Source organism: Anopheles stephensi, chromosome 3 (assembly GCF_013141755.1).
Source record: "Anopheles stephensi strain Indian chromosome 3, UCI_ANSTEP_V1.0, whole genome shotgun sequence".
In the NCBI taxonomy this organism is placed as follows: domain Eukaryota; kingdom Metazoa; phylum Arthropoda; class Insecta; order Diptera; family Culicidae; genus Anopheles; species Anopheles stephensi.
Genome location: NC_050203.1, coordinates 84,634,356 through 84,657,220, shown reverse-complemented (window position 1 = coordinate 84,657,220; position 22,865 = coordinate 84,634,356). Strand labels below are relative to the sequence as shown.

The following is a 22,865-nucleotide window of genomic DNA, read 5'->3' as shown; positions in this document are numbered from 1 at the left end:
GTGGTGGTAGCTCGGTGCTTACCACTCTCGGTTCGGTTCCGCTTGGCCGCATGGAAATCGTCATAAGTATGTGTCGTACGCGCTTCCTTCTTGCTGTGTTCTTCTCGGTGCGATCGCCAGTGGGGTGAAAGGGAAGTAGCGGCGATGTGAATGGTGGCACGATCGCGATCTTTACGTGTCGCGATCACTGCGATGGGAGGGGGGGGGGAAGTTGGAATGATAGCCGGGGGTGATGGTGATGGTAAAACAAATGTGTTTGCTGCCCCAGCCGCGCGATGCTTTCGGGCCGCTCTATCGAAACAAGCGTACAACAAAGCTACTTTTATGGTGGACCTCGCTCGTGCATGCTTTTGTTGTGAGCAAAAAGATGCAATAAAGCAATGATTTATTTTTCCTAGGCCTGCTCTCCTCACGAACGGATCCGTGTGCGGTGCGCTAAAGGATGGAAACAGTGTGACTGACTGTGTTATGAAATAAGTTTGTTCATCGACTTATTGGTGTAACACTAGATGCACTGACAATCTTTCGGAGAGTTGATGCCAGTCAGCCAGAACAACCTTATAACAGATAACAGTGATTACCGAGCAGTGATCCTCATCCATATCTTATCATTCGATTGGAATTTTACGTCTGCTGACGTAATTAATCAACCGTCATTAGAATGTATTTTCTTAACCACCTCAATTTCCTTGACGAACCCATTTTCGATTTGATACAATTTTTGAACACCCGAACGCGGTGACATGTGGCACACTTCTTCGTAGCGTTGCTTCCTCCCAACGGCACCACCAACTAAGGCTTATTAGCAACGGCATACACTTCTTCGCGCTGATTTTATTCAACCCCCTCGACGTAAACCCCACGAGCCCCGTCCGTCATCGTGCTGTGCTGCTTGTTTGACTTGCTGCTTTGTTCCGTGTGGCCCGGCGGGTGCGGATGTTTTGTTTCGGGCTGCTCTCGAAACGTGATCGGAATGCTATCGCGTGAAAGTATGTTTATCGTTTACGACATCGGCGATAATAATTCGGTGGGGTCCGGTGGCTGGTTACTGCTGCATTTGCCTGCTTCTTCTATGTGCGAAACTGCTGGAATATGCGTACATATAGAGCGCTGGCGGGTTGGGACGACATTTATTACGTTCGAAGTCTCACTCGCTCGCTTGTTTACTGGGGGAAGCATTTAATTTATCTCCGGTTCGTGCCACCGTACCAAAGCAGGAAGGCGCTTATAGTGTCGCTCCACTCGTGGCCGAATTGTGTCATATTAGGGGCTGGCGAATATGATTTGCTATTGACATGATGTGGTTAATCCGCTTGGGAGTACACATTTTAAATACACTTGTAGCTGAATCCTTATCAGAGAGCAGACTGGCTAGTCCCGCGATCACCCGAATGCCTCTCAGAGTTCAGACTACGTTCATCACAACTTGCTATCACAGTCTCTTAACCTTAGAGGATACTTTTGCTATACGATCACCCTCCAAGAGTCCTTGCTAGTACCGTTGAATCTAAAAATTAGAATAATGATATGGAATAAGATCTTATTAACAGGTCAGATTAAGATGAAGTGTTACCCCAAAGATCCTCTCTCAAAGACTCACTACTTCCAACAAGGAAGTGTCTCCCAACCAATGCAAGCAAACACCTAATCCTAATTGTATGAAATCAACAGCTCGGTTTGAGTTTCGGATCGGTTGCTGTTTGTATTTTCGAGGCGAGGTAAACTCTCTCCCACAGTGCTCCACTAAAGGAACAAAGAAAGAGGACGTGTGGGACTCTCTCCTTGTGAGGCTTGATTGCTTGGCCCGTCCCTCGATGTATGTATGCTACCCCCCACTCGTCGTCCAGCGTCGTCGGTGGAAAGCGCGTGAAGGATAGATTTGCTTTGCCGTTTCCCCGCGTCGCCAGCGTGCCCCCGAAGCGAGGGAAAGGCTAACTTTTTGCCTAAGGTTATTGATTGCCACCATCCCGGGGCGGCTCGTCCGGTGGTGTAGAAGGTGTCCGGATACACACACATACACACATATACACGGTCGCCGACTGTACGGTACTGTCCTGTGAGCCCGCGATTGGGGCAAAGATATGGAAAGGAGAGAGAGTTTTCTTTTTTTCCATTCCACCGACCCAAGCAAAAGGTTTCGTTCGGCGTAGAAGGAGGAGGACGCAAGTGCCGGGCAAGGATTTGCCATGGGATTGCTTTCCCGAAAACTTATCCACAGCCTTGTCTGCCTGCCTGTGCTAACCCCGTGACCGGTTAGAGCTGCCGGTTGTGGTGATGGTGGTGTGCGATCATAAATCCTGAGACTGTATGAACAGACAGACCCGGGCGGCTGGGGGCTGCAAGAAAATTCATACGGTACAACACACACACACACACAAAAGCAGCCCCTTAAAAGGCTCCCCCTCGCACGACATCTAACACGAACCGGAAGGAAGTGGAAAGGGAAAGCGAACGTCACCGCTTGTGCCACACACTCGCCCGACCGGACCGGTTGTGGGTTAGGAGAGAGAGACAGAGCGAGAACGATAGAGCCATGTTGTACCGTTTTTTGAGCAATTGGCAGGACGACAGGCCATAACCACCGGCACCAGCACCACCCGAAGAAGAAGCAAGCAGTTATGTGTGTTCGCCTCATTCAGAGACTCGCTGACTTAAGGACAATTTCGTTTCGATTTTCTTGGCTGATTTGCCGCTGTCAAAAACGGTACTCGGCTCCGCTCTTGTTGCTTTAACCGGGTTTTAGCCAGCTTGCCAACTGAGCAAGCGAGAGAGAGAGAAAGGACGCACGAAGCAAAAGATAATGGCCGAAGTGGAAAGTCACGGGTTTTCCACTTTTTTTATGGCCGCGTCCTGTGTGCCGCGGATGGGAAAGGACTTAATTTTTGTTTTTCTGCTTTTCCCGAGGCTTTTTGATTGGTTTTTGCATACAGCCAAAGGAGGGGGACGCTCGCCGTTGAGGCCTCGTAAAATTATTGGGCGATGGATTTTTTCCCGGGGAGGGGTTGTGTGCGTGCGTGGTGATGTGGGGCGAACTGATTTGGTAATGCTGTACTGCTGTACCGAAAAGCGAAGTGTAATAAAAAAAATTGGTCCTTAAAACCAAATTTCGTGTATTCGTGCCTATAGGGACGATAGGGTTGGTGAGCGCGTCAAATCCTAAAAAGAAACGACGGCTTGGGGTGGACCAATGAAAATCCCCTTTTTTTCTTTCGAAGTTGTACGTGAGTCTAGCTTAATTAGTTACAGTGAAACCCGGGGGGAAAACTGGGAGATTGAATTTGTACTGCCAAGAAGTACACAGGACTATGATGACTTATGATTTTGGACTTATTCAAATATTGGAGCATCCAAATCATTCTCCTCTGTACTGTAAGACAAAGTATCTGGATACTTTTTCTTGCTTATCAGACGCTGTACCTGCTTCACGGACTTGGCCTTCTGCAGAAGTCCTCGAGAGCGCTCACGGTCAAGCATCTGCCAGTTCAATATTCTGGAGTTTCCGGCGGACATATAGGCACCTAATTCGGTTCTTCGCTATATGTGGCGAAAGACTTTAAGAACAAAGGCTGGTTCAATGTTTTAACCAAGACCTGAGGAGCCTGGCGAATCTTATAAGCTGCACAATAGTGAGGACTACCTAGCAATGTGCAGGCAGCAAGCCATGCAAGTTAGAAATGGTAGGTCAAGTCATTCCGAGATTGGAGTATCAGAAAAGAATCTATTCCTTAAATCGCTCGCTAGCTAATAGTAAGCCTACAAACATCTAAAGGCGTATAGACTGCTTCCCCAGGCTCCATTCAATTGCAGGACAGCATCTTCTTCCAAATCCACGCTGCAGTTTGTCCCTATCAACTGCTCACCTCACGAAGAATTCACGGAAAGCAGAAAGCTGTCCAAAATCCAGTCAAAATCCCCGGTTCGGCTCGGTTCGATTCGCGCGGACCTCACCGGATCTGCCCGATTGATGAGCATTTTTTTTTCGTTATTCTCGAGCTTCCTTTTTCGCTTCGTATGCTTGTGTGTTGCTGTCCCATCTAACCAACAGTAAAGTAGTGGGCTGCGCAGAGAGGCTGATGGGAGCCTGCGGTGGCGTCACTGTTGTTTGGTGTGTTGTGTTGTGTACGCCACAGCCATAAATCGAGAATGGACACAACGAAATTAAAAAATAAAGAAAGGAAGGAAGGGCGGAAGGGTGGGTAATGGGGATGTGATGGGGGCGAACGGTGGCCGAGCAAAAGAACAAGAAGCCTCTGCCGCCGTCGTTGGACGTCGGGTGGGGTGTGTTGGCGAGTTCGTTGTTCCTGCGCCGCCCCCTGTCGAAGGCTGGCGGGGTGGGTTTGAGCATGGGGAAAAGGGAATGAAAAACCGCATCGTTCTCGCGCACCCTTGTGTACCGGCGGTGTTGGGTGTTTTGAGGGGTGGTGGCGTGGGGTGGAATGGGTGTGGAACTCGGAAGAGTGTGTCGTGGCTGTTGAGGGAATTGTATGTTGTCTCCGTACTCCGTTGAATTATTTTATGGGAACGAGTGGGTGAAGTGGAAGAGGGGTGGGTGAGAGGGGTGGAAGGATGATTGGAGAGCGAAGGAGACGCATTAAGTAGACTATCCTGAGGGTAAAGCGAAAAGGTAGGAATGGATGTTTTTTGTTGCTTCTTGGACCGTGTTGTGGCGTTGAGCATGGTGAGATGAGCGCGGTTTCGAGCAGAATTTATAATATTAAGCTCGAATGAGAAGCGACAAGACAGAGTGTGGGATGACGGGTGGTATTTGTGGGGTGGGAGGGAGCTAGGGGCAGCAGAAGGGGGTGGATGCAGGGAAGAAAAAATAAACCACAAAACATCTGCACCCGCGTCGTGTCGAATTTTATGTGTCGAAGGTGCGAGAGAGAGTGAGAGAGAAGGACGGATAGCGAGACAGAGAAGGAGGCATGGCACACTCTGTCGCCGAATATTTTGTGAATGTACTCGCCATAGTGAGATCGATTTGTGATGGCAGCTCGATCTCATCTCCTCTGTACACCGCCGCGCGGCTACGACGATGGCGTGCCTCACCAGAAGTAGCAGCTTGGCCGATAATTCATCCTCTTGTTGTAGGTTTGGCATCGATTGGGGCCATGATGCCATTGATGCTATTGATGAAGAATGCGCTTCTAGAAGGGGCGGAAATGGAAGAGGGGATGATAAACAGAGTCTAGTTTAATTGCAAGTCAAGCGGCTGTTCCTCTAGGAGGAACTCTCGGAAGGGACCGAAGAAAGACGCTGAATATTTTTTGCAGGCAGGCTGATGCGTTCGCCTGTTTACCGTGTTGTTGTTTTCATTTGATTGTTTGATAATCTCTGACTTTGACTCACTCCAAAGCCCTCCCCGCACGGTGGGTCTTTGGCCTTAATGCACATTTAGAGTGGAGTAATAGTAAGGAGAGCAATTCTTTTCCGTGAAAAGCAGATGCAAGTGCGCCCTTTCCTTTTGTCCCTCGTGAAGCACTTTTCTCGCCATCACACGCATTTCGAGCTGTGAATCGCAAGATTCGAGCAAACGAGTGAGTGAGAGAGATCGATTAAATCGGAGAGACAAATCCGCCACCGTGAGCTCTCTCTCTCTCTCTCCCAGTTTCTTGGCCGTGGTAGCGGGCAACATTGATGGACAGAGCAAAAGAGGAAGAAGACGAAAAGCAACAAAATCACCATTGCAAGCCCGCTTCATAAGTGCGTGAGAGCGAGAACGAGTGTATGAGTGAGAAGCAGCCAAAATTGAACTGGTTCACCTATTTTACCTCGCATCGGCACACTGCTCGACTGCGACGTCGCTTTCCGGCTTGTGTGTGTGCATGCTCTCTCTCCGGCTTTCAGTGAGTGATGAGTGTTAAAAGCGCGAGGACGCACATTTGTGCCGTGTAAGTTTCGGCCCGCCAAGAGTGCGTTTGATCATCCCGCCGGGTGTGTTGTTGTTCTTCTTACCACTGTGTGAGTGTTCGATTTGATGCGTATGTGTGTGTGTTTGTATTCGAATAGAATAGTGTCCGCGTCTAGCAAAATGCGATTGTAAGCGATTTGATTGTGCGTGCATGCGTGCGTGCTCGGCTTCCCCAAACAAAGTGGTGGAGTTGTGTGTTGTTTATATTGTCTCGCCACACACACACACACTCCTCCTCCCCTTCACCGTTCCCTTCCTCTTCACCTCATCCATCGTAGTACGGAGTCAGTGCACTTAATCTACCTGTGTAAATGATGCTTCCTTTCGGTCAGATGTGATGTGAGAAGCAAACCTCAAAAAAGACGTTCTCCTCGATGCGTGTGTGTGTGTGTGTCCGCGCGTGCGGGCGAAGATTTTGGAGGAAAAAGAGTGTCAAAAAAAAGAGGCACGCTGTGGGGGTCAATCGACGACCACCACCAAGTTTGTGTAATCGCGAATTTGATTGCTCATCAGCCCGTGGTCGTCATCGCCGTCGCCTGCTAATCGGCCTCATTCTGCTTCGCGTGTGTGTGCTTGCGTGTGCATATCACCGTTGGTGATGAGCTGCGGATTGTGTGTGCGTTTGTTACCGTGCATAAAAGCAATGTACACTGTGTGTGCCAGTGGAAATGATGAAACGAATGTGTATATGCGATGTGACACGGACTGCATTGATGACAGCTTGCTCTAAACGCCGTGCCAGAATCGAAACGATTTTTTGCATTAATTACCTTCCGCACAGACACACACATACACACACAAACAGAATTTCACCATTTCGTGTCCTTTTGCTGGTCTCGCGGCGGTTTATGTACCAAACAAACCAACATTCAATCGATGGATTTTTGCTCCGTTTGTCGCAGCCACCGTCGCGCGCCGCCATTACGGTTGGTGTTGTTCGATACATTTTTTCCCTTTTCTTCGGCGTGTGTGTGTGCGCGCGTTTGTGTGTGCCCTCCCGTCCGTTTTCAATGTGACGCTGCTGCTGCTTCGGCTACCTTCATCCTCCCTTGTTCTGGGGTGTCAACGGTTCGATCGTTGCGGGCAAACGGATGACAGGAGGGCACGCATACATACACACACGCACACGCTAAAACCCAAGCGGCAAGGGCTCTCCGTGTGTCGTGCGTCCCGCGTGCGTGTAGGATCGTCTATGGAACAGGAGGGGGAGGGGAACGTCGGGGGCACGGGGTGGAAGAAAACGGCAAACTTCTCATGGGGTGTCTCGTTAAAGCCAAAAGGAATGGGCGAACGGGCGAGCGGCGGAACATAAGAAGTCCAAACCGCGTAATGATGACGATGATCCGGACGGTCCGTGCTCATGAGTGTGTGTGCGCGAGTGTCGACGAGATTGAGGTTTTAAAGACACAACCGCATCGAAAATCATCCAAAAATCCCAGTGCTGGCGAGCGGCAATTTTGGAAGAAAACCAGTAAGATGCAAAATGAAGGCGTGTGAGTTCATGTGTGCATGTGTATGTGCGTGCTCTGTCCTCACCAGTCCTCGGCTGCTGCTGTTGCTGCTCAACGGTGGAGTTACTTGGCTGCTCCATCCGCTAAAAGATTTGTAGAAACTCCCCGCCGAAGGGTGAAGCTGTGTGCCGTGTACATCCGTGTGTATATCTCTCTTGCCACCCTCGGTGGACACAGGCTTGTGTGTGTGTGTGTGTCTGTGAATATAGCCGCGCGGATAGTGAAGATTGGCGTATGCTTTTTTCCCCGTATGCGCGTACCTATTATCCATAGCCTGCTTGGTCTGCTGCCTACTGCGGTGGCGATCGCTTGCTTGCCGCGTTGCCGGTGCGAAGGGGCAAATAAAAATTGGTTTTCGCATTTCGCATCCCCCTGGAATGGGCGCGAGAAGCGACATGCTTTGAGTCAAGCGCAAGGAACCAAAAGAAACGAATGGAATGGAAGAAGACAAGACGACGGGTAAAACGGATGGACCCTTCTGCCTTCTGCTACTGCTGCTGCGTCTCATCGCATCGCTTTTTCGGATTGTGCCCGGTCGTTCGTTTCATTCCCGTAGGCAAAGTGCTGTGCGCGCGCCCCGTTGCAACCGAAAGACAATGGGGACTTCTGCTTCTCGCGCTGGGTCGCTCTAGAGCAGCAGCTAGAAGGAAGGAAGCACACAAAAAACGCACTGAAACACGCACACACACGTACTCTTCCATCCAGCATTTATTGTTGATGGCTGGGAAAGGGAAGAAACGAGCGGAGGAGGAAGAGAAGGTGCAACAAGAAAGTTGCAACATGAGCGAGACCGTCCCTTTGCCACTGTGACCTGCCTGCCTGTTCTGCTACCAGCAATCGAACTCTCCCTGTAGCACGTTTCCATGTGTTGGTTATGAGATGACACAGGATGTACAAAAGGACAGCTATTTCGATTGCTTCGATCCGAACCGTGATTTCGAAGCTCTCACAGCCTAGCCTACTGCGCGCTAAAGTGTCAACCTGGATTGGAAATCCGAAAGTTGGACAGTTTTTGTTGGCTGCTTGTCATCATTAATTATTGCAATACTTGATCAGAAGCAAGAACTGGCAATCCAACGACCGGATAAATTACGTGAACGAGCCCAGAGATAGCTAGCCAACTGCTCCTGAGGTTTTAACGTCAAAGAAGACAGAGAAGCGGGCTGTCAAACTTACTGGGACTGAAAAAATCGGACTGGAAGTGGTTTGCTAAGTGTCTTGTCGTGTATCCTCTATAATTAAGCCGAATCATGAACTGTACCCAACGAGTGAAACGGTTAATCCAGAGCGATACCGGTATCAATTGGTGAAATTGAACCATGTAATGTGAGAAGCACGGACGCAACATGCAAAAACGGCATGAGTTGGCCATCGTTCTACAAGGCTTACTGTGTGTATCGTTGGAAACATGATCAATGCACAGATATGGAAGTATCCAATCCCAACTGCCCAAGTCATTGGGTCAGGTATTGGTGTGAATAAGGACTGAAAGGTAGTTTGTATGAAGCGCTAGCAGCGTTTCAGCCATCATCATGCGCCGCACAATCAGCTGTTTAGTGCTAGGATTCGCGGGTATATCAAGTCAAGGAAGACAGAAATGACAAGCCAAGAACTCTTGAGGCTGTAGTGCCAAGAGAAAGAAAAATACCCATGTTCAGCTTTCAGCTGTTCGGCTACAACGTCACCTGAGCTTTGCCGCTCAGGGATTCCTAAATCCCACAGCTTCCATGCATGAAGAAACCCGAAATATAGGACCTCGCAGTGGTTGGCAAAGCGCTATTTTGTATCGTTTTTGTCAATCTGACTGGTACGTCGATTCCTTCTCCTGAAGTTGGTGGAAGAACGCTGTTAATAATTTCCCAACCATCGCACAGACGCATCTAAACTGTTTTTCTGTGCGAGGATGTGCAATTATTGCTCCGGTTTTTTGCTTCCATACCTTGACGATTCCAGCGGCCAGCGAAGTACTAGACTCCGAGCTGATGTTGCTATAATGGGTTTGTCATTCTTTTCGGGTACCGAGGTACATTTTTCCTCGATGATGTACTGCCGCTGCTGCTGCTGCTGCTGCTGCTGCTGCTGTTGGTTCGGGAAAATGGATGATGCGCGTTCGCTTTTCCGACGTCAGCAAGGTGTTAGGAAGCAGGACAGGACAGGACTGGCATGGCATCGATGAAAAGATGGCTTCCTTCTCATTACGAGCGCTCTTCGATGGTGCTCTTTGCCGGTGATGCGAGCGAACAAATTCCTCCCGAATGGTCGCGTCCGGTAGTTCGCGGGACCGATGCGAAGAGGAGAGCAGCAGCGCATACAGCAGATGTGGGTTTAACGCTTCACGAGGAAACAAACGCGCCGCGCGCGTGTATAGGGGTTGGCGGCGTGGTGGCGGTGTGTACAAGAGAGCCAAGCAAGCAAGCAAAAGCAGCACCAGTGAGCGACAGATCTGACATTTTGGATTTTTTCACCTTCTTCTCCGGCGGCGTCGACGACGATGAGGACTCGGAAGAAGATAGGGGTTGGAGGGCGCAGTAGGGGTTGGAACTGCTCGCGCGCGCACCCTCGCGCTCTCCTATCTCGAGTTTTTGGTCTTGCTCTTGCTGTATTGCGCTCGGGCGGGTATCGGTTGCCCTGCGTTACCCGTGGTGCTGTCGCGCCCGCAACAGCCCCCCCTGGTTTAATAGGGGGAAATCGTTTCGTCCGATGCCTACTGCTGTGCGCGTCCCCAGGCCCGCCCTCCCTGCGCTCGTACCTTTTGCTCGACTTTGCGCGCTACCTGCTCGACCTGATGGCATCCCCCGTGTGTTCGTTCGTTCGACCACCATCACCACCACCTGCGCCGCGCCACCTTCTCTACCCGGGGCGGCGGGATTGGGAGCGAAAACGGTACGGCTTGGTTGGGCCCATCTTTCAACCGATCGAACGTCGACGAACTCCAATCGAATATCGGAATCGAGTGCTTCGCCGGTCACGTACATACACCGAGAGAAAGAGCGGACACATACACACAGGTGGCGCGAGACGGTGATGTGATCAGCCATGGGGGTGGGTGGCCCTGGGGCCGGTCGGTACGGGGACAGCAGGGTAGCTGGGAAGCAGAATATTTCTGTTTCCATCTCGGATGATGTTCATCTGGCAATCGCCGCGCGTTCGAGAGCACTGTGCGCGCGTGCTGTGTGTTTCTCTTTCTTGTGCACACGGGATCCGGACCGCGCCTCACAGTCACACGCCCGCCAAACGCCATCGTTCGATAATATCGTCGCTACACCGCGCAGCATCCACGGCGGCCGCCGCCGCCGCCAACCCCGCGCCTTCACGTGTGCTCCCGGACGGGTCAACCTCCGATGCATTACTTTTTGCTTCATCTGTACAATTTGCGGTAAGTGTCAACAGAGCGACGGAGAGTACGCCGGGGGTTGACAGGTGGGATAGTGAGGTTAAGACGAAAAAAGGTGAACTGGGAATGTATACCAGTATGTGTACGTGTATGTGTGTGTGTGTCGGGGGGTTCAATTTATCCTTCGCCACCCATCCCACTTCCCATGACCAACTCTTGTGGAGATCTCTTTTGTGTCCCGCATTGGAAATACATACCGTGTGCGCTCGCCGCGTCCAGTAGCGGTCCGTGGCGCCCCGTATTCTTGCCCTCCCAAACATGGGATTGGATGGTGCAGATAGAGAAATCTTCTCCGCGCTTCGTACCACTGCCTACCTGGGACGAAAAATCATTCCCGCCGGTCGAGCGGTCGGGTCCCCGGTTTTGGGTTTTCAATAAAATTGCTTGTCACACTTCCTACGCCACTTTCACACGGATTTCCATCACACGGCGGCGGTGTTCACCTTCATTTATTCAAAGAAATTTTTAAACGTTTCGTTGGATTATATTTGCTGGAGGAGATATCGGCGGATATTATTATTTCGCACGAACAACCGCATCGATCGGTGTGCTGCGTCGTTTAATTGCTTTTTATTATCCTTTCTGTGTTGATTTCCTTTTTTGGGCTATTTACATTCCTTTTATACAGTGACCGAGTTCTGTAAGACTATGAAACTTCAATCAAAAGCAGCTCTAGAAATTAGGAGTCAGGACAAGATTCATAAAATCGACCTTGGTTCAAAACTCCTATCTGTTTATTCTCAACGACCTTGGTAGTTTTGGCCCAATATTGGCTTGATATTCGGAAGGAGTCTTGTCAATCATTGTCATATCTTTTTTTATGTTTAAAAATTAAGTAAAGTTCTTGCAGCCACTGGAGATTTGAACTCCCCAGTATCCCTTACACGTGGAAAAGTACTGACCATTCTCGGACATCTTGGAGGGTTGCTTCTTGAAGGGATGCTCCACCGTTTTTTTTTTGTTTTATCATTTGCCATCATGCACGTTTTCGCACCATCTGCCCTTATTGCTCGTGCTCTGTCTGCTCTGTCGGTGCTCCATTTGTTTATCCCCTTCTTCCTCCCTACGTCCCGAGCAACCGAGCAAAATGGGGAGCGTCTTGTTGGGGGCACTGCAAAAAATTGGAGAAGCATTTTTGATTGATGATCCGTTTGCCTTGAATCACCACCCGTCTCTGCTGCTTATTATACGTGCGGGGTTGAGTTTTGTTGCTTTTTCCTTCCAAATTTCCTTCCAAAATGTTGTTCCTTCCCCATCCTGTCCGTTTCGGAGAGAGTGTGTGTTTTGCAGGGTAGAGATGATGCTGTTTAGTACCCTGATATCTGCTATATTGCTCATCCTTGGCACAACTCAGATAATAGCACGAGAGCATCGACAAAAACCCCATCGCCGTGTTTCGGCGGGGGGAGAAAAAGTGATCGGAGCGGACTGGTGGTTTCTTTCCATTTCGCTAATGTTTTTGTTGTTTCCCATGCTCGGGCTGAATACATCGGGGCGGGCGGCAAACACGACGACGACCGGCGAGGGGGAAGATTTGTTTCCCGGGCGTTTTGCTCCCCAAAAATTCGGCTGCTGCTGCTGCTCCAGATGCCACCTTTTTTCGTACCACGAGTTTACCATAGTGTGTGTGTGTGTGTGAGTGCGAGTGTTTGTGCAGGAAAAGCGGAAAAGAATAGCAAGAAGAATTTGCAGCTGTCTCTCGGCAATGGTTGGCCGTACACAAGCGAAAAGGACCCTCGAGCTTGTGCCAGCACCAGCAGCAGCAGCCCATCCATCGTCAAGATGGGAAGATTTGCAGCGTCCAATTTGTGTGTTCGTGTTTGAGTTTTTGTTATGTTGCTTGCTGTTGCCCCTTCTAGCCGTCTCTGTCGCTCTGCAAGAACTCGACTGGGTGGCGCATTTTGGGAAGTGCCGAAACGAATGCACATAGCCAGCCGAACTGCAGTAAAGTTCACCGCTTGCTCTGTACTGCTGCTGCTACTGCCGGCTTCTATCGAGGGACCTGGGGATTGCGTTAGTTTGGAATTGTTTTTTGTTGTTTCGGGAGCACTGCTGGACGGGATGGATTTTTTTTGTGTTGGCCACCAGCGTTTCCATCGCTGTCCTTTCTATCTGCAGAGGGGTGAAATGCATTTATATGCGGGCAACCGTTGATGCTTTTGCTGTGTGTTTACTTGTGCGCGCGGCGAGAGGGCCTCGTGTCGTCCGTTGGACACACAAAATTGCACTCTTGATCGGGGAGCCTGTTACATAGAGCGTAGATCCGAAGTATTGCCGTTGGCCTGGAGCCAATTGTGGAAAATCTGCTGCTCCATCAACAACATTCCGACGTCGCCTTCGGTCCCCCGGAATCGAAGATTTTCCAATATGATTCAGCCTCTTCAGAACGTCATCCAGTGCCTGTGCTGGAGCTGTAGTAGCACAACACATGCTCCTTAAAATATGGCTTGCAGCCACATATAAATGTCCATCAGCGCCTTGCAACCTCGAACACCCAACGGAACGATCGTTTTATTCTTCAGCCGAAGCGGACCGGGCTGGGCTGGTGCGAATTCTACAGTAATTAAAGCCGGGTGTAAGTACGCCTGGAGGAGGCGTCGATATGCATAGGGTAAGGTGAGATAACTGCATGTTCAAACTTCCCTGCTCTTGTAGTCGAATTCGAGAGTGATGGGGGGACGCCTTTGTGTGTCTCGTCGACCTGTGCTTCCAGTGGGGTGGGACGGGTGCGCCAAGAGGCTTCACCAGTTCCCGGTGTGTGTGTTCCAACTTGTTTGGCGGTCTCCATCTCCTCCTCCCGTTCTACCCGAGGAGAGTTGAGAGCGAGATACGTGAATGCGCACTTCTGAGCATAAGAAAACGCGGGGTGGGGTGAAGGGAAGCTCGCCGAAGAATTGGGCGAGGTGCGTGGTGCTGATGACGAACGAACGAACCTTCCGACGCGAACAAACGAACGAACCGAACCGAATGGACGGAGAAGATGAGGGTTGGTGGCGGTGGTGATGGCCTACAGCACCACCAGCAACAGCAGCAGCAAATCGATCGTACACCAGATATATATCCTCACGACGACGACGACGACGATGGCGGCGACGATTCCATGATTCACGTCCATATATTTTGCTGCTGCTGCCCCCTTTTGCTGTTGATGATTCTGGGCGCTTGCCTCCTCTTGCCACGTTTGTGCGCGCACCACCTTGTGTCTCCCACTTCTCCCCGAAACACAGCGTAATCGTGTGCCGCCTGCCCTGCCTTTATCCACACGGGGAAAAAAAAAGACTTCTCGTCAGTGTTTTGCTCGGGTCCCGCTTCCTTCCCTGCCATCAATCATCTCACTATGGGCGATGTTGAAGTGTGTAGCAAGAAGAAATTAAGAATTTTAGCAGCAAAAGTGTATCTCTGCCTTTTTGTCTGGGTCTCGCCCCCCCCCCCCCCCCCAGTTAAACTGCAATTCATTAAACAAAATGTTACCCACTTTTAATCGAAATCTTATCGGTGTGTGCCGATATAAAATATAAAGCGCCTTGCGTGTGTGTGTGCGCGAGTGTTCACAGTGTGATGACCGACCAGCAAAGGGAAATCCGTTGGAAGTTGTGGAGAAGGACCTGAGGTTTGCAAAACGAGGGAAAAAAAAAGTGCGGTGGTCTAGAGTGTTTTGTCGTAGGATCAAAGTTTGGGAAAAGGCATGGGACACACGGGACACACAGGACCAAACCGAGGAGGAGGAATAGTTTTCGCTTCGGTTCCCCCCCCCCAATGTTGTGTATGTGCTTTCGAGGCTGCTTCTGCTCGCTCGGTCGCTCGCTCTGCGTACGGAAGCACCCGGGGTGAGTTTATGTATCCGTGTGTGTGTGTGTACGTGTGAGTGAGACTGTATGTACGCAAAACCACCCTACCTTCCACCTCAACCCCACCGCGCACTGCGTCCTGCTTGGTGTGTCGCGTGAAGCGTTCGTTCTTTTGGCCTATTCCGGGCTGTGGCGGTTTTGGGTTTATTTCGCCGTGGCCAGGGAGAAAGGTTCGCCTTGTTAGGCAGAGAGTGTGGCGAGGTGTAGGGGATGAAGTGGTGTGGTGTATATATGGCATACCCGACCTCGATGTCGTAGTCGTCGTCGTCGTCGTCGTCGTCAATGGCATAATCATTTTTTCCACCTTCGTTCTCTCTCTCACTAGACTCGCGCACACATACACACGCTTTAGCCAGAGCACCCCTTTTTCCGGTTCCGGGCGCATTCGTTGTTGGGACCTGGTAATTCTGGAAAAAAAATCTTCACACACTACTGCTGTGTCGCGGGGAAGGGATGGCCGAATTGAATTCTTGTTCGCCTTTTTCCTTCTATTTGTGTGGTGAGCTCGAAACAAAACAGAAAAAAACTGGGGAATGCAATTTTCCTCCTTGCGCTTGCTGGCGTAGAACAACAGCGATTGCGGGGTGACGATGATGATGCAATCGTGATAAGGGGGTCGTCCCTTGTGGTACGGTATTGTGGTGATTATTCCGCGCACACACACACAAAGTGGGTCTTCTTAGCATACCTTTCACCTGTCAAAGGCAGGCAATCGGTTTGACTCGCTGAGATGTAACCCATCATAACTGCGAAAGCGCTTATTGGCAATTATTCCAGCGTTGGAATACTAATTTTGCTTCCCACGTTCGAGATGAGGTTATGTGTATGCATCCCTTGTGTAGAAAAAAAAGAAACAAATCTCTGCGTAACTGATTAACTGACAGATTGGTCGATTTTTCCGGGACGAGTTTTTAAGGGGAGAACCGCATGGCAGCTCTTAAACATGAGGACCAATCGACCATCTGCTGTCATTTGGTGGCGTCTGTGAGCTCGCGTCCACATGCTATTTTTGTTGTTGCTTCAATTGGTTGGATGGCTAGCGTATCCAAATATGTTGCAAAAAGTTTTCATAAGGACTTAAACTGCTCAAGCTCACTGTTGGATATTTTGTGCTTTAAAAGTTGACAGATAGAGGGCTAAGTGAAGGCATCATTTGGCATATTTTGTGCCGTTTTTTCGATGGGTGAAGCGTAACCCCATGTGATCAAAGTATAAAGCTGTTTTGGCTAAAAAAATCATGGTAAGCTCAAGAAACCGCGACCTTGTCACTTATTCAATCCGAAAGGGCCTTCTTGGCTTAATCTCGGGTCTACAGACCATGCCTAGATTCTGTATCCGATCTGTACCGTAATCGATATTTAGGCAACGAGAGCGCTTCTGAAGGAGAGCACCATTTCTGTCAAATGATTCAAACGAAATTCTAGTGTAAGGGTTGTGTAACGCATATCAAACTCATTTACACAATGGAGCCTTTATGAATCTCCTCGTACTCGGACTTTTCGGTCTTCAAATTGGCCCCCGTAAAGTAATTCCTATTATCCGATGCCGAATATCCATTCGACAAGCCATCTTTCTTTCTCGGTGTTGTTGTTTTCTCGCTGGGCGTGCATACCTTCATTTTACCGTTTGCCGACGACTTTTGAGGCGGTGAGTCTTGGCTGGTAACCAGCCAAATGTCGGTAATGATCACAGAGCAACAGCGCTGGCAGCGCATCGTTTATTTGTTCACTTTGGTGTCCATCCGCCCTTCGTCACATCGTCCCAATGCTGTTCCACCCCGTCCCCTTTGGCTTGATTATATTCCTCGCTCACACACGCATGCAGTCAGAGTCAACACAGTCGCAGGCGACTGGTACGCATCGTCACCTTTTTTAGCGGTTGATGGTGATTTTTTGTTGCTGTTATGTGTGGTGCTCATCCAAAAAGCAAACAAGCGGTGGTGGTCGCTGATGTTGCTACTCGCGCGCGTGCAGAAAATGCTTCACTCCCTTATGACTAACCCCCTCTCGTTTGGACAGAAGAAAAGAAGAAGAAAAAAAAAGGGTAGGAATAGAGGGTCACATCTACATATTTATTCTTATTGTTGTCGTCTTAATGGAGGAGCAAGACTACTGGTCTACAGGCCAGGTTGAAAATTGCCCTCTTTTGCTGAAATGAATTTCTCATTTAAATGGAAATCCAGGATATGTTCAATACACTCTTACTCTCGCTCTGGAAGTGCTCTTATCTGCAGCGATGAGTTCCACCTGATGCGAAACAATAACGTTTTCTTCCGGTCTTCTGATCCGTCTCCTTTGCCCTGGGTTGGGCGTCGGTCGGTTCCGTTTATGATTGCAATCTTTAAACCATTGCCACTCGTCCAGCAAATTCTTCTCCATCTCCCAATTCAGCCATTAACCCCTTACGCTCGCATATCACATGGACCGTAGCCGCCTTCTAATAGCCAACATAACAACCGCCATTTGTGCACCAACATTAATGCTCTTTTCTCTCTCTCTCTCTCTCTTTTCCTTTCAGATGTCGTCTCCGGGTTCATGTTCATGGTGGTAGCAAAGGAATCAACAAAAAAAGAAGCAGACAGTAATAATCGCGATCACGATCAGACACCACGAACTCCGGTGGTGGAAGCAGTTGGGAGGGTGAGCGAGTTTTCGGTTGAACTCCACCGCCCAAACCTCGACTCGACGCGCTTATCTGCTGATGGGTGGCAATTATAAGGCACTCCGAAAAAAAAGGGCGAATAAAAGCCACACACGCACACACACACACACTCTCGCCAAACTGGGATGTCAAGAGGGATGCTACCCAACACCAAACGGACGGACGCGCTCGCGTTTTAGTGGCAATCGAATTAAATTTGAAAAATCAGCAAAACTCCGACCGAAGCATTGATCTTTTGCTTGTAGAATCCTGATGCTACAAGTTGCTGCCGTCCCTTCGTTACAATCCGCCCGGGTGGAAATGGGCACGAATCAGAGTAGGCAGCGAAGAAGAAGCCACCGCCAGCAGGCAGCACTCTCTCATGCCACGTCACCTCGGCGGTTGCGATCGGTTGGACGCATTCGACCTGAACTTTTGACGATCAACAAGCAAGCAGTGGTAGTGCTCTTGTGTTGGAATGGCGCTTGGTGCTGGATCGATCAATGACTTGTGTGTGGGGCTGCTGTTGTTGGGAAGTCGCGCGTTCGTACATGTTCGCAGAGGGAATATTTTATGGAACCGTGACAACCGAGCTGTAATTATTGCTCTCTTGCTAGTTGGCGAGTTTTTTCATGGTCATGCGAGCTTTAATAGGCCTTGCTGTGGGAATATTGGATTGGGTTGAGCTCACTACGGGTAGAATATTGAAATTGGGGACAGTATTAGTCTGTAAGCATACACGAAGGAAGTTATTGTGCTATTGATTAATAAGCTATGCGAAGAAAATATTTGAAAAAGTGTACCACGTTGTGGTGTTAAAGTGATTTGTGAAGAGTTAAATTTGTTTCGCAGTTCTATGAGTTCGTGTAATGTGATGTGCCGTTCTAATAATCTCAATTTTATCTACAGATATGACAACACAGGCAAACGGTGTAAAAAAAGTTCTAATAATAGGTTAATGATTAAAAAAGCGGAAAAACACAACCAAGACCCATCCTCAACTCGTCGGATGCGTGGAGCGTAGAGTGTTTGTTAGTGAAAAAAAAGGCAAATATTCCCATTTCGGGAACATAATACAAGTTCGGTGCAATCGTGTGTTGTGTTGCTCCTGATTGTGTGCTGGCGTGTGTACATGTGTGTATTTTATGTGTAGTGTTGTAGTGCCGTTGTACAAAGTAATGTAAAAAAAAGTATGTGAAGTGAATGTGTGTATAGCGCCAAACCGGGATAGAAAATCAACATCACTTAAATATTGGCAGCCCAAGCGCAAGGAAGGTCCCTCTACGTGCAGTGTGTTTGTAAAGTGAACGATCGATCGTGCGATCGATCGTGTTTAAAAAAAAATCGTCCAGCGGAGGCGGGAGTGTTAAGGGTTCAGTAAGCGCGTCAAGTAGCCGCGGCAGCACAACAGCTGCCGCCGCAATAAAGCCGTCAAAATTGGCCGAATGGATAAGGACGGGGAGAAGAAGGGGGGCGGCGGCGACAAGAAGGGTGGCGGCGGGCAGGGCGGAACCGGTCTGGGAGGCGCAGCCGGTGTTAACGATCCGGCCGCGCTGCTAGATGCCGCCTCACTGTTCGGTAAGTGTCTTATCAAAGATGCGTTGATGATGTTTGCGTTACGTGCGTTATGTGCGTTACGGCTCCATCACCCTATTCGTTATGACAAGCAATTAAAGATATCTGTCAGTAAAACCACTGTTTGAACAAACTCTTTCCCGCTTTGTTTTCCATTCCATTTCTACAGCGTACTGGGGACGGGATCCGTCAGCGATGGCGGCCGCCGCCTCCAATCCACTGTTCGGCTCACAGTTCGGTATGCCCGGAGGGCTCGGCGGACTGATGCCGAACGCCGGTTCCGGTTCCGGCAGTGGCAACGATCGATTTTCCATGTCCCACCACAACCAGAACACGATGGCGGTGGCTGCGTCTCAGGCCGCCTCACTGGCCGGTTTGCACAATAGTAAGTACTGTACCACCTTTTTTGGCATCGATCTTTAGCGTATCCGCTGGGCAGGTATTTGACGGTAATTTATGCAACTTTTGTAGATCAAACCTTAAAGCTGTTCGGGAAAATGCCTTTGTGTGCCTGTCTCTTTAATGTTGGTGAAACTGGGAGGCCTAGCTGGGTAATGGGTATGCAAATGAGTCACTATCGCCAGTATCTCACCATCACATCGCACCGGGTTTGATTGACCGCGATTTGCCACCGGGGGCCACTCGTTAAAACAATCGATTGCATTCACTTTAAAACGTGGCACAGCGGCACACTCACACACATGATGGTTCAATTGAGCGTAAAATTGGGTGAAAGCCGCCCGAAACTTAGGCCGGAGCGGCCGGGTCTCCCTTCAGGGTTGCACTATGCAGTGTGCATTCATTCCGGCAAATTGATCTCGCTGGTGGAGATCGAAAGCCAACGATGCATATTATAACCTCCGCGAGTCCCGTATTAACCGCTCGCCATAAATATGCCATTGATAGGAGGTGAAGGCAAAGCTATTCAGTTTCTCAAATCTCGCCCCCCGTATTCTGCTCTTTGCTGTCCAACTTTGCTATGTCGGTCAGCGCAGCACATTAAAGTGGCGAAGTTGGTGCAAATGCAACACCAAACTCCTATTTTCTGCTCCTCGATTACCTTCAATTCTTAAAGTAGCGTTTTAGGAGCAGCATTTATGAAAGTATCCTTTTAAAGTTCATTCAAACATTGTTCAGAGCTCATTCCGCGTCTGGGGTTTGTCCTGCTGTAGCTGCTTTAAGCCCGCAGTTGAATGGAATTTAAAATATTCAACCTGTTGGATGTGGAGCAGTGCCAGCAGTAGAGTAGTGGCGAACTTCATTTAAATAGCTCATGATGGCTTATAGCATTAGATGTGCAAGTGAAATGGACATTAGGTTAGAAAAACGAGTGAGAAGGGTGGCTCGCGGGCTCCTTTTTGACCTCATTTTGATCGATCGAACAACGAACTGGAGCAACATTGTGGAGAGTAGCAGCAACAAACATTAAATTATTCTATTCCTTCGAGCTTTTTCGAGCTCTGGCGTGGCCGGTATCGCAATTTTCGTCCCACTGATGATGGTGCTGCAATACGATAAGCCAATAAACATATTAATAGCAATAACAATCAAACGCAGCCATAATCGTAAACGTCTGCGTGATGTGGCGGTTCATTGATAGATTCGGTGTGTGGCGTGTTCTGAACATGGGATGTGAAGAATACCCATCATGAATGGCATCATTGATTGGTTATCAATTTTCAGCGTGTTGGTGAATTTTTAATAACTTTCCCTCCAAATGGTGCGAATTGGTTTGATTCCTGCGGCTTATCTTAAATCGTTTTTATCGCAATAAATGCCTTTTTGATTTTGAAGCAATTCTTTGGTAGAATCTATCGCTGGCATAGCTCTTGTCGCGGATGAATCTGATGGAGTTTTAACGAAGAGGAGATTAGAGTGGTGGAATAGTGCAGACGGTAACGTATGGATATTAATGTACACGCCCTCGATTGTGGGTTCTCAAATCTCTTGAATTCATATCGGAGATATTTCGTTTCTGTGGGATCAATGGATATATTCCCTAGGGGCATATTTAGTTAATAAGGCCACATTTAACGTGTACCTACACACTACTACTACTACTGTGTGTACTTTGGCAAATAACGATTGGCGAAGCTTATTCAGAGCTTGTGTTTGTGTGTGTGTTGGACTAGAGAGATTTAAGCACTATCACAACACCATTGCATTAGCATAATCATGCATTTAGTGTGTTAGGTGCCAATGAACTATGAACCACCCACACAGGTCTTACATCACCTCACCTCCTGTCAGTATGCTTCACCTCTCCCTTTCTCCTTTTGTTTCAAGGAAGAAAGTAAGACATAGGGGGATAGTGTGAATTCTCGCTCAAGGAGCTGCTTGTGTTGTTGCGCGTTCATTTCCGACAAGAATGTAGCGGTATATATTGTTGTTTGAAATATGCATGTAGAGTAGAGTATGAAAAGCGAAAGTGATGTTGATTTAAAGGGGGCGATGAAATTCCATGAATGGGCAAGAAATGGAATGCGTCAGGAATGTCTGCCGTTGTTAAAGCACGGGTGAAGAGTTAGTTAAAAAAGGATGCGTGTGTCTCTGTGTGTGAGTTCGTGTTTGTATGTGTGCTCTGTTTGATTTGGTGTGCAAATTTGGTGCAGCATTAGTTTGGTGCAGCATTAGTATAGCATCCGCGCACGTCGTGGAGTAGTAAAACGATACACTGCTTTAATGTCGAGGTCAAGTTCAAGGTAACGTTATACGCTCGATGGTGGTGTTGTGGTAGTTGTTAGATTGAATTTTGTATGTGTGAACATTAGAGGATTCGGCGAACGAGCTTAGCCTTTGTATGTGTGTGTGTGTCTAATGTATGGCGCTTTGGAATAGCTGCAACTATGAATGAATGAACCTCGTTGCCGTGTAACGCATTCAGGGTAATATTGGGAGGGATAAAAGGCTTAAAAATCTTATTACTATATCCAACGAATGAATTGCCAAATTTATCATCGCAGGCACATAATCTAAGCAGGCGGTGTATGTCAAGCATTCGCGAGCGCCCTCTTGAGGACTTTTGAAAACGCGACCCAGCAGCAGCCGAAAAAGGATTTTCGGGTTCGATTTTTTCACCAGCTCGTTTTCCCACTTCTGACTCCTTGCTTCCTTGCCGCTGCCGAAAAACTGAGCAGGTCTAGAAAAAAAAACCCAGGGAGGTTCGCCCGAAGAACAAAGAAATCGACCCGATTAGTGGAGGCTCTTTACTTGTGCGTTTTGGAAAGGGGCAGAAGCAGATGGCGGAGAGATTGTGGTCGAAGGGAGAAAGGTTACGGAGGGTGATTGTCATTTTCCCCTCGCGTCATCGTTGTCCACCAGCTGTGGTTGTTGGAATGGGGCCTCTCGGAACGGCGGCGCGGCTTGGTTTCTTCGAATGTGTGCGTTTGTTGGCGAGAGCGTGAGTGAGCGAGAAGTTTTAGCATAGAAAACCGAAAGAGAGATAGAAGATCCGCCGGACGCATCCGCCGCTTGTGTCTGGTCAGGTTTTATGCGAGACCGTGAAATGGAAGCAGCGGCCTGGGATATGTGAGAAGAGTCGCGTGCGCGCCCGGCTGCTGATGCGTGCGTACACGTGTGCGTGAGTTGAAGCAGGAAGAGCGAGAAAGAGAAAGAAACAACAAGACGAGAGAGTTCACAAACACAGTTAAATCTTCAAATTCTCTCTCTCTCTTTTCTCAAGCGTGGAAGGTAATGTTTTGCTCTCGCTTCCTGGTGGCGCTTAGCGTTGCATACTACACCTGATGTGTGTGTGTGTGCGTGAAAGGTTTGTAGGAAGCATCGCGTGCTTACACCAACACACTCGCACACATGCTCACGCGCGCCGCACGTCGGCGAATTGTTGTTATTTTTCTTTCAGTCGCCGCATGCTGCTTCTCGCTCGCGCGCTTCTGCCTCGCTCCCGACGCTTCTCTCTTTCTCGCGGAAACACACGAGACTTCTCCGCGTGCGTACCATTCCAATTGATGCTGTGGCCTTTGTGTCTG

The 22,865-nt window shown here is 49.0% G+C and overlaps 1 protein-coding gene across 17 annotated transcripts in view; it reads left to right on the top strand.

Moving 5' to 3' along the window:
- LOC118513832 overlaps nt 1–22,865 on the top strand; it is a 64,369-nt gene that overhangs the window by 19,365 nt on the left and 22,139 nt on the right. For 10 of the 17 annotated variants that reach the window (XM_036060092.1, XM_036060088.1, XM_036060085.1 and 7 more), the window contains exons 1-3: nt 5,834–5,961; nt 18,214–18,882; nt 19,049–19,264. In XM_036060092.1, the coding sequence (XP_035915985.1) occupies nt 18,750–18,882; nt 19,049–19,264 (349 nt within the window). In that variant the 5' untranslated portion in view covers nt 5,834–5,961; nt 18,214–18,749. Of the gene's footprint in view, nt 1–5,783; nt 6,040–17,175; nt 17,304–18,213; nt 18,883–19,048; nt 19,265–22,865 lie in introns of those variants that run through there. The other 7 variants (XM_036060080.1, XM_036060082.1, XM_036060084.1 and 4 more) reach the window with 6 other exon arrangements.